At 41.5% G+C, this 12,600-nt stretch overlaps 1 protein-coding gene across 1 annotated transcript; it reads left to right on the top strand.

The window, feature by feature from the left end:
• Nucleotides 1-6,672: 6,672 nt before the first annotated feature.
• On the top strand, nucleotides 6,673-7,671 carry LOC113405933 (olfactory receptor 6N1-like). Its single transcript, XM_026647267.1, has one exon. The coding sequence runs from the start codon at nucleotides 6,673-6,675 to the stop codon at nucleotides 7,669-7,671; it is 999 nt and encodes a 332-aa protein (XP_026503052.1).
• Nucleotides 7,672-12,600: the final 4,929 nt, after the last annotated feature.

The raw sequence follows: 12,600 nt of genomic DNA on the forward strand, positions 1-12,600 counted from the left end.
TGTGCTGCTGATGGTGATGTGCTACCTTCATATCTGGGTGCCTGGCCAAAAGCTGCTGCTCTCTGCCCACTGGGCTCTGAAGGAAGTGCAGAAGTAAGGGTGGCAATACCGCACCCCCCCTAAAATAACCTTGCAACCTATTGCAATTCCCTTTTGGGTCAGGACCCCCAATTTGAGAAAAGCTGGTATCCCCTGTGAAATCTGTATAGTATAGCATAAAAACACATAGAAGACCACATTTCATGGGGGGAATACCAGATTTCACAATCCATGTTGCGTTTTTCATGGCCATGAATTTGTTAGGGCCCTAATCATAAGAACATAAGAACGGCCATACTGGATCAGAACAAAGGTCCATCTAGCCCAGTATCCTGTCTTCTGACAGTGGCCAATTGCCAGTTGCCATAGAAGGAATGAACAGAATAGGTAATCAAAATTATGGTCAAAATTAATTGGGGAAAAAAATGTGTCTCAGTATGTCTTTGCATCAGGAAAGCTCTCTTTTCTTCTACTGTAAATTGCCTTGCATAATAGTAATAACACAGTAAAGAAAGTCCTATCAATCTATCAATCTATCCCTCTACACATTCATCTATCGATCTATCGACCTATCTAACAGTCTGTTTGTCATCATCATAATCTACTCTAGATTCTTCTCTCTCTCTTTAAAATAAAATAAAATAAAATATTCCCTCTCCCCTATTCCTTTGTTGTTTCATAGATACAAACCTCTTGTATCTTAGACACATCAATAAAACTACATTTTTCTTTCACTATAGTCTTCTAAAATGGACCTGGTATTGAGAGACCAAGGATCCAAATATACCACCATGTATCAGAGACCCCAATGTAAATCCAAGTCCCCATCAGAACTGGAAAAAGACATCTTGCTAACCATCAGTGGTCTGAAAGGACAGTGTATGTTACATCACCACACAACAAATAGGTTGCATTACAAAAGAGGAAGCTTGAGATTCATTCATGTTTTCTTCCTGCCAAGGGGTTTAATAGGCATATAGCATGAGTTACGGATGGTCAAAGTTTGTAAGAGGAGTGTGATGGGGTTACCTGGTTAATATTCATATTTGACTTTGAACACAGGGTATGAAGTTCTGCATATGTAAATGAAGTAGGAGCAGTCAAACATAAACATTATCTTACTACCAATTACTACTCTTGTTGCTATTACTACATTTACTTGCCAACTCACAGCAGGAGTTATTCAGTGGTACTAAAGGGGGCAAAAGTTTCTATAGTTTCATGAAGGTTTAGGCCAGAAGGGACCATTAGCTCATCCATTCTGCCCTTCTGTTCATCATAGGTCATTACATTCCACTCACATACTAAGCCCAATGATTTCAGTTAAACTAAAGGTATTTCAGCCCTCAGAAGACTAAGCTGTTGTATGCCACAGGCACAGAACAGGAACATAAGAACGGCCATGCTAGATCAGACCATTGTTCAATCTAGTTCAGTGTCCTGTCTTCTGACAGTGGCCAATGCCAGGTTCTTCAGAGGGAATGAACAGAACAGGGCAATTAGTGAATGATCCATCACCTGTCATCGAGTCCCAGTTCCTGGCAGTTGGAGGTTTAGGGACACCTAAATCACGAGGTTAAGTCCCTGACTGTTTTGGCTAATAGCTGTTGATAGACCTGTCCTCCATAAACTTATCTAAATCTTTTTTGAACCTAGTTATATTTTGGCCTGACAAGGTCCCCTGACAATGAGTTCCATGGGTTGACTGTATGTTATGTGAAAAAGTACTTCCTTTTTTTTTTGTTTTAAACGTCCTGCCTCTTAATTTCATTGGGTGACCCCTAGTTCTTGTGTTATGTGAAGGGGTAAATAGACTTAGGTGCTATGAGTGGTTGAGATCCCTGCCATGGCAGGGAATTCATCAGCTGGGATGTGACCATTTGATCCTAGCAGGTGATCCACACTCCACACTGAAGAGAAAGCTGAAATCCCATGAGGTCCCTGCAAATCTGACCTGGAGGAAAGATCTTCCCAATTCCAAATGTGTTGACTAGTTAGCTCCAGCCAGGCACCTACAGCAAGCATTCAGACCACTGCTCCAACCCTGAGAATGGAAAGGGTGCAGGGTACCCCCGTACACTCCTACACTGGATACAGGAGGATGGTATGGGCCCAGAAGAGATCAGGCATAGCCCCTTACCAGAGAAGCACTGGATCAGTCAGAATCGCCCTCTTGGTCTAATCCAGGAGCTGAGCTCATGGTGAGGACACGATTAAGCCACTTACTAATTATACTACTACTGCTTCTGTGACTTATTCCACCACCACCACAACCTGTATCCATGTTACTACTGCTTTTCTTCTTCTAGCTTGCATCCCACCTAAACAGAGTCAGCTCTTCAAGTCCTTCTTCTCCATTCCAATCTGTCTTGAAGCAGTTCCTCTGAAACTTTGCAGCTAACCAGATCCTTTTGTAGGACATCCATCCATCTAGTTTTGGGTCATCATTCTGTTACCCTCCTCTTCTAAGTTCAACAGGCTGTTTCCCATCTGTTCTTCCAATTTTCCTTTCACACTCCCAAATCATCTAAGCCTGAATTCCCTTAGCTTTTCTATAACCCTTCACACTTCCTCTAATTTGTTCGTTCCAAGCATGGCCCATCCTTATAACTCCAAGGATCCTCCTTAACAATTTCATTTCTGCTTTATTCAAGATCTGCTTTGGTCTCTAGTAACTTGTGTCACTACTATTGTTAATTCAACAAGAGTTTTGCCTTTGACTTTAATGGGGCCCAAATTTCTTGCCAACACTCTCCATGTAAGTTGGACAATTGGTCTGCCCTGACTCCTCTTCCATGTCCCCAGCCCACACCTTCTTCTTTTCTCTTTGGCAAAGCTTTATCAGGCCTCTGGAGCCTGTGGTGTGTAAGCTGAGACACATGGAAGCCTTTATTTGTACATACCCTAGCAAGGCAGCTTTGATCATATATCCTAATGCAGAAAAGCTACAGCAACATGTATCCATAAAAAGGAATACCGCCTTGTTCTGAGGCTGTGATGGACTTTCTGTGACCTCTAACCTCTGGGCCCCTGGGTATTTCTCTAGTGGGAATAAAATGAATCAACTACACGTGTTCAATTTCCATGAGGACTCACTGATTACTTCTTGGGGGTCACTAAACAGTGGCAGTGGCTTCGACAGTGTCTGCGTCCTGGTGACATCGGTGTTTCGTGATGCTACCCTAGTCACAATCACTGCAAAGCAATGGTCGGGAGCCCAGCATGATATCACTCACAGCTTGGTTCAAACACAAACCAACTCACCAGCTCTCCGAGCCTGAACCTGACTGATCTAAGCTGTCCATTTTTTGATAGCTCTCAATGTCAGGTGTAGCCAGCTGTGTAAGTTTGGAAGCCTCCACTCTTCATCTGTGATAACTAAGGGCAGTTCTGGTTGCTTGGCAACGTCACAGCAGAGCCTCTTTCAGGGTACCTCCCTGGTGAACACCAAAATGTATATAAATGGATGCCTTTTGTCACTTGGAGAATTGTGCTGAGGCAGAGGCAATTTGCTCCCAAGCAGGTAAGTTATAGGGGAATGGATGAAATTAAAAAAAAAATGAAATTTTCAGGTTTTGATTTTGGGGTAATTGGAAAGTGTCTGCTTTCTTTTAACATATTTATATATATATAATTAGAAAACCTGAAAACAGACTAATTTTCAGGTTTTGGGTGGAAATTTTGGAGGTTTGGTTGCAAAAGTACCCCCAAAAAAGTGCTTTGGGAGATTTTTTTGTTTTTCAATGAACATTTGAAATTTTCCATAAGGGAAAAATACAACAAAAGCCCCCACCAAACCCAAAACATATTTTCACCCGTCCAACTTGAAAGGTTTACATTTCTTCTGGAATGTCTGAAAAAATTCATCCATGCTTTTAATTGCCAGTGGGAAATAAGTATTTAAATCCCCTAGATGGCTTAATAAATTATAGCCAACATGTTTTATCTATTTCTATAGTTTTGGGGCATGTCCTTGTATATATACATCTGCATGTTTGCATTTGTAGGTTTCTGCATCCTTGTGTATATATGTGAATAGAATTGTGCTAGTGCATTTGATTGCATTTTTGGTGATTACGATCATATGTTCATATGCTTGTGTGCATCGTTTTTATGTTCACATGTATATAAACTGGTCTATTGGATAGGGGAGAAGCAATAGATATGATATATCTTGATTTTAGTAAGCCGTTTGATGCAGTCCTTCATGACTTTTTCATAAGCAAACCAGGGAAATGTGATCTAGATTAAATTACTATAAGATGAGTAAAACACTAGTTGAAAGGCCGTACTCAAAGGGTACATCCACACAGCAAAAACACAAACCCTGTGTCTACAAGTCTCAGAGCCTGTATCTCTAGACTTGGGCTTGTGGGGATTATGGTATGGCATTAAAAATAGCCATGTAGACTACCAGTTTGAAGCCCAGGGAGAGGAATGGATTTCAGAGCCTGACCTCCAGCTCAAGCCAGAACATCTACATAGCTATTTTTAATGTTGTAGCATGAACCCTAGAAGACCAAGTCTGCAGACCCAGGTTCTGAGACTCACTGCTGCTGGGTAGTTTTTGGTGTGTTTTTGCTTTGTTTTGTTATTTGCCGTATAGATTTACCCAAAGAGTAGTTATCAATGGTTCTCTGTCGAACTGGAAGGATGTATCTAGTGGGGTCCCAAGGGTTCTGTCCTGGGTCTAGTACTATCAAATATTTTCATTAATGATTCGGATAATGGAGTGGAGTGTATGCTTATAAAATCTGCAGATGACACCAAGCTGGAAGGCTTTGCAAGCACTTTGGAGGACAGGATAAGAATTCAAAATGACCTTGACAAATTGAAGATTTCATCTGAAATCAACAAGATGAAATTCAATAAAGGCAAATGCAAAGTTAAGAAGAAAAAGTCCAGTGGAGAGCAATGAAAATGATCAAAGGTTTTAGCAAACCTGACCTAGGAGGAAAGGTTAAAAAAACTGGGCATGTTCACTCTCGAAAAAAAGAGACTGAGCGGGAACCTTATAACAGTCTTCAAATATGTTAAGGGCTGTTACAAAGAGGATGGAAATAAAGATATGCTTCAGAAATATGCATTGAAGCTAGTTACATTTATAATACGGTTTGACAAGTTACAAAACTCTCTATACATCAAGAAAACCCAACCCACCAGTTTGTAACAGCTCCATAACTTGTTGCTTTGTTCTATAATTTTTTCATCTCTGTTTTGGATACTACATTACAAACCAGTTGCTCAAAGAATGGCCACCTGAAAGGCGATTGCCCATCAACTTTGATGACACCTGGCTAGAGGCATCAGCTTGTCCTTTGTCTTTGAGAAACCGGTCTACCCCCTCTTGCTGTCCAGAGGACCCTGTTTACTACTTATATGTAAACTGAGGTAAACAGTACACTACATGCTGAGCTAGGTAGTCATCCAATGAAGAGTAGAGGAAACACCGTCAGAAAAATGTAACAGAACAGCACTGTGTAAATTTTGAATAACACACTTTCTGAGAATGATCTGGAGACAAAATATTCTTCACTGATGAACTCTATGAGCACTTTTATATCATGAATATATTGGAGAATTTTTCTGTCTGTTCTCAGATAATTCAAAAAAGAAAGTAATAGAAATGCCGAAAAGCTGCAATTCATCAATCCTCTCGAGAAATGCCAGTGGTGGAGAATTGGCCAACAGACCATACAAGTGGGCATTGATTTAAAAAAATGGAAGTTAGAGGGCCAGTGTTACCTCACATTTCATTTATCATCTGCATTAATTATCTGAAAGGGGCATGTTAATGAAATACCCAAAGTATTTTCAAATACTCTCTGAATGACACACAGGACAGAAGGAAACAAACAGAGCTAGAAGTTAGCAACATGGACAGAAAAATAAATCTATCTATCTATCTATCTAAACACATCACTGTGGTATCACACTGATTAATCAATTAAGGCCCCGATCCTACAAAGATTGCCCATATGCTTAATTTTGCACACTATAATCAGTCCCATTGACTTTAATTTGTTGCACAATTGGGCTCCAAGTGTCATATGGTGAAAAACTAAAAATAAAATGTATGATTGTAAAGTGATATGGTTGCCGAAAAGTACAGTGTAGAGAAATCAATGCACCCTTCCATCTGTCCTCTGTTAGGAATGATCACATTGAAATGGCTATAAAAAAATCTATACTGATGGGCATAAATATAAACAGCAAACATGATGGCAAGAGGAAGTTGTTTCTATATTTCTGAATGCAGAAAGTTGTGCATGGTCTCTCAGCTGAGCGGTGAAATGACTGACCAAAGGTTGGAAACAAAACCCAGGTCTTCTGAGTTCCATGCTGCAATGCAGCCCACCAACAGTGCATTGGAGAGGTGCCACCCCAGCAATTGATCATGTGGCAAGAGAAATATACAAGCAATATTGTTGAGGAAAATGTTTAGATGCCTTGAGCAGCAGTGATAGCTGGTGTTAAACATCCCAGCCCAGTTTCTTCAGGTAAGACTAGGGCTGGTAATCATCAGAGGGGTACTTTTGAGCAATAATTGAATTGTAATTTTGGCACTATTCTACAAAAGCAAATGTCTCTTCATTATCATTGCAGCTTTCTCTTTCCCCCTCCCCCCATCCCATGGATACTCCCCCTGGCACACATGAAAGCAGAAATCAAACGTCCATCATGCAATTTATCCTCCTGGGATTTGGGAATGTCCCAGAACTGCAGGTTCTTCTCTTCCTGCTGTTTCTAGTGATCTACATTATGACCATGGCCGGGAACATCCTCATCATTGCTCTAGTTGTGGCTGATCAGCACCTGAACACCCCCATGTACTTCTTCTTGGGGAACCTGTCCTGCTTGGAGACCTGCTACACCTCCACCATCCTGCCCAGGCTGCTGGCCAGTCTCCTGACTGGGGACAGAACCATTTCTGTGAGTGGCTGCTTCATGCAGCTTTATTGTTTCGGTGTCTTGGCATGTTCAGAATGCTATCTCCTGGCAGCGATGTCCTACGATCGGTATTTAGCGATATGTAAACCACTGCACTATACAGCCCTCATGAATGATAGGTTCTGCTTCCAGCTAGCAGCTGGGTCTTGTATTAGTGGATTTGTGGCTGCTTCCATAATAGTATCTTGGATATCGATGTTAATGTTCTGCGGTCCCAATGAAATTGACCATTTCCTGTGTGAATTCAATGTAGTGATAAAACTCTCCTGCAGTGACACCCACGGCATGGTACTTGTGGCTTTCCTGCTGTCCTCCTTATTCACACTACCACCATTTCTATTAACTCTGACTTCCTACATTTCTATCATCACCACCATCCTGAGAATCCCTTCCACCACTGGTAGGAAAAAAGCATTTTCCACCTGTTCCTCTCACCTCATCGTGGTGACCATTTTCTATGGGACCCTAATCATTGTTTACTTGCTTCCAGACATCAACACACTTCGAAGCATGACCAAAGTCTTCTCTGTCTTCTACACCATTCTCACACCACTGGTCAACCCTCTCGTCTACAGCCTGAGAAACAAAGAGGTAAAGGAGGCCCTGAGGCAAGTTATCAGGAAACTTGGGTCTTTCATAGCAGTTCAGAGAATTCAAGCTAATGCCTTTACATCAAAATGAAAATGGAGACTGTGTGATGAAATTCATGTGATCTAAACTCGGAGTCCGATCCTGGAATCTCTGGCTCAAATCAGTCCTTCATGAATATCATCCCATTGAAACAAACCGTATGGAATGTGAGTCCTACTGAAATCAAAGTGATTTACAGGTGTTTGCTGAAAGTGCCATGTGATGTACTGAAATCTGTGTTAAAATCACAAGCTGTCATTCCAAGTTTGGAAGGGGTTTACTGGTCCTGCATGCAGACAAAGGGCTCTGTAGGGAAGCCTGCAATCCAGGAGTAGGAGTCAATCTGCACAGAGCCAGTCTAGAGACCGGTGGGCTGAATACTGACTAAGGGAGAAGCCTGCTTTGTCTCTCACTGGTTTGGGAGTTTTGTGAACTATTGTTCTGTATTCTAAGAAATAAAGTCATGTTATGTTGCAACCTTGCAACAAGAATGTTTTATGTTTGCATCAAATTTCTCTGTGTTTATGCTGTGCGCATAAAATTCAAGTGCCCATCAGGCTGTGGTTTCTTCTCAGTAGAACTAGTCAGGAATTCCATCCACACACACCCCATGAAAACATTTGGGAAAAAAATCCATTTTCAGCTACATTTTTTGATGATTTTTTGTTGTTGAGGTTTTCAGCAACAAAAATCAACCACCCTGTTTTTTTAATTGAAAATAGACATTTCCCAAGGAAACGTCCATTTTGATGAAATAGCCATTTTTTGCCCAAACTCCTCTCCTCTGCCCTGCTCTCCCATGTTTCTAATGGAAAATCTCCAACCATCTCTACTACTGAGCTAGATTTCTCATTAACTTTCTGGACTGATATTTTTCATACATCATGATCATTCATGGAGGGGTGGATGAGTGGATGGAGTGCTGGTCATTTAGTGAAACATGCAGGTTAAATTCCTGTGACCATGGTGATGCTTCCCAGAGGAACCTGGGGTTGGGAGGCCCTTTGCCACCACCTATCCAGGGAGACTTGTCTGCGCCTGATGTGGATCAGCTCCTTGAAACCACCAGCCTCTGGCCACACAAGCTTGTCCTTCCAAGACTCTGCAGGCCTACACATGTTGATCACAACATATGATCACCAACTGCCCCAACAACAACAATATGGGTGAAACTAGACAACCACTATACTCACAAATGAACTCACACAGAATGAACTCACACAGAAAACACTTTTCACAAAACTATCACTCCATATCTGACTTCTCAGTCCTCATCCTCAAAGGAAACCATTCAAAAGACAAGCTTGGGAGCTTAAATTCATCACTCTGTTAGACATCAAAACTCATCAATGCCTCCTGAGCTAGTAGGGCACAGCTGTCAAATTCAGGATCGCTCCCCTCCCAAATCTCAGCCACTTGCTCATTGATCCTTCGGGTAGGCTGATCAGAAAGAAGAATTATTTTAGAAGAGATGCTGTCCATGTCAGGGCCTGCCATTGAACACAACATTTCACAAAACAGCAGCATACACACAGAGAGAGCTTCCAGAGTTCAAATCATGGCTTAATGGTAAGAAATGTTCCACATTTGCCATGGTGCATGTCAAAAGGTCCATAATTTTGTGGAGTTTTGCTGGTATTATTATTTTTATTTGTTTTCAGGTTAGTCAATAACATTCTAGACTTTATGAACTATGGCTGGGATTTTCAAAGGAGACTAAGGCCTTGGCTACACTGGCAATTCACAGCGCTGCACTTGCTGCGCTCAGGGGTGTGAAAAAACACCCCCCCCCTGAGCGCAGCAAGTGCAGCGCTGTAAAGCGCCAGTGTAATCAGTGCCTGCAGCGCTGCACGCTCCCTCGCAGCGCTGCAAGCTACTCCCCTCGGAGAGGTGGAGTATTTGCAGTGCTGCGAGAGAGCTCTCGCAGCGCTGGCAGCGCGACTACACTTGCGCTTCACAGCACTGCCGCAGCAGCGCTGTGAATCCGCGAGTGTAGCCAAGGCCTAAGGAAGTTAGATGCTCAAATCCCATTGACTTTCAATGACAATAGATTAATCATGTGGTTTTATTGCTTTAGACAGTAAAAAGAGTGTGAAAAAGGAATTTCTTCCAGATTTACTTATACATTACCAACTTTACTCCAGTTGGAAAGCAGTAAAAATGGTCATATTTGCCCTTATGTTTCATTTGGTAAATTAGGCTGGAGAACATTCCTTTTTTAGCCAACTAATTGATAAGGCACCAGCATGGAACTCAGAAGGCCTGGTTACATTCCTGGCTCAGCCGCAGACTCCCTGGATGACCTTTGCTGAGTCACTTAATCCTCTTCATTGTTCAGTGATCATCCATAAGAAGAGAGAGCACGAAACCAAAACATAATATATTCTAACACCCCATGTTGGGAAACTGTGTATCAAACACTCATGCTCTGGTTTCCCCGTCTGTATGGGGATAATATAGACCACCCTCAAAGAGGTGCTGCTAGAGTAAACACAATTCATCTCTGTGAAGGTGCTTATATTACAGTGATGCAGATCACATAAATACCTAGATATATAGAAAGACTATTATTCAATTTTTGTAAATAAAGTGGGTGCTAAGTTTTAAGCATGAGTAGCCTCACTGAAACCAATGAGGTGTAAGATGATACTTAAGTGGGATTAAATGAGCATGTATTAAACTCCCACGTGACTATGCTCAGGTTTCAAGTGAAGCACATGCTTAAGTGCTTCACTATAATGAGGTCAAAATTTGGCAGCAAGTCCTTACTTGATATGGAGAATACACCACGGAATAGGGTTGTGATGGATTCTCTATCACTGACAATCTTTCAATCAACATTGGATGCTTTGTTTTGTTTTTATGTATACTCTAGTTCAAACATGAATTACTTTGCGGGAATTTTCTGGCTTGGTTTATACAGAAGCTCAGACTAAATGATTACAACAGAGCCTTCTGACCCTGGAATCCATGGATCTATGACAATTACCTACCTACCCTATCCAAAGCAGACGGATTTATCCAGGGGAACTCTGCTTTTAACATGACAGGAACTAATTTGCATTAGCTGCAGGGAAGTTCATACAGTTATGCCATGATTCCATGAGCAATTACTACCCGGTGTAATGTTTCCCACTATAAGTAGTCACAATGAGGTAAATGTCACTAATTGAAACAGGACTGCTTGTGCCCTCCTTTGAGGGTAAGATCTGAAGCCAACAGGTTTCTTTCATTGAATCATGCTCATGGGTTTGTAATATGAATCCCTTAATTTAGTTTCACACTGGTGTAATTTAGGGTATATCTAGATGTGATTACCAGCTCATGTAGACATACCTGTGTTCACGGTCATTGAGATGGTGTGCTAAAAATAGTAGTGCAGCCATAGTAGCACAGGCAGTGGCAAACGGCAGTACCATGAGCTCATCATTGGATTTACAAACCCACTCAGACACTATCAGCACAGGCTTGAGGCAGGTGTCTGTACCTCTGCTCCCCCAGCTCCAAGTGTAGATATAGCTTTAAAAGAGAATTTGACTCAGTAGATCTGAATCTCATTGACATGGAAGCTGCTTTGTACCACTTTAGCCATATAAAAAGGGCCTAAAAATGGATATAAATGGCATTCACACCCACTACAAGGCTCTGGGACATAGACAGAGCCACATGAATTGGCATTAATGCAAATGAGAATTTGGTGAGGGAGGGATAGCTCAGTGAGTTGAGCATTACCCTCCTAAACCCAGGGTTGTAAATTCAATCCTTGAAGAAGCCACTTAGGAATCTGGGGCAAAATCAGGACTTGGTCCTGCTAGTGAAGGCAGGGGGCTGGACTCAATGACCTTTCAGGGTCCCTTCCAGTTCTAGGAGATAGGTATATCGCTTTATTTATGCTAAGGTCCAGGAACAAGACAAAAGTTTCTATTGAAAAACCTAATGCTGCAGACTTTTGCAACTGAATCAGAGAGAAGCAGTGGAAACACATGGGTATAAAATTCCCTGGTGTGCGGAGCACAGTGGTTTCAGCATAATTACTTCCAAAGGTTTATGTAAGAAGGCTGAAGTAGATCACAGAAATCCGCACTTTCTTCCTGCAGAGAGCTGAGCATAAGGAGCTGGAGGTAGGGAGAACTTATTTTGGATCTGACTAAATTTTGGTTAGCATCCACTTTTGCATGGACTGAAAACATAGCTGAGAGCATGTTGCTTTTGCCCTTGTGACTTGAACAATCTCAGTATAGAAACCCAGGGCAGATTCTCATTTCTAACAAAGAATTTTCACCTGCTGAGTATCAGCCCTTTAGTACTTCTTTTTCTTGCTTTCCCAAAGAAATTTAAAACTGCAATTAAACAGGTGCCTATCCTCAGATGTTCCTGATGCTAGCCATCCCCAAGGCTCCATATACTAATGTAAAATCTTCCAAAAGATTGGGAAATGATGTAATTAGGCTGCAACTTTTTGGGGGAAGGGCTGACTTTTTATTCAGGATTTATCCGGAGCATAGCGCAATGGAATCCTATTCCATGACTGGGGCTCCTAGGTATTACCTCAATTCAAATAAATAACTAAAGAAAAGATGTCCAATAAGTAATGCAAACCAGAACATATCCCTCTAGTAAATCAGACTCAGATAATTCTGTATCCAGCAGAATCTGGCAATTGTGAAGTTAAGTTGAAGGCCAAGGGGAGTTTGTATCAAGTTATCTTATTATTTGTCTGGAAAGGATTAGGTAGAATTAACACTAATGAAGTGTTTTCTCTCCTTTTATTGAATTACTTTCAATTCCCTTTAACTAAGCAAACAGTGATTTCCAGAGATCTCAGACACTGAATTAGCCCATAACATTTTAATTTTGTCTGATCATATCATAAACACAGAACTTCCTGATTCTGTAACTTTAGTGGTGTTTAGCAACCTGATAGGACTGTCTGCTTTATCAGACATTTATCCAGGGCTCAATTTTGCAAAGGCACACATG

This window comes from Terrapene carolina, unplaced genomic scaffold (assembly GCF_002925995.2).
Source record: "Terrapene carolina triunguis isolate 2854851 unplaced genomic scaffold, T_m_triunguis-2.0 Scaffold51683, whole genome shotgun sequence".
In the NCBI taxonomy this organism is placed as follows: Eukaryota; Metazoa; Chordata; order Testudines; family Emydidae; genus Terrapene; species Terrapene triunguis.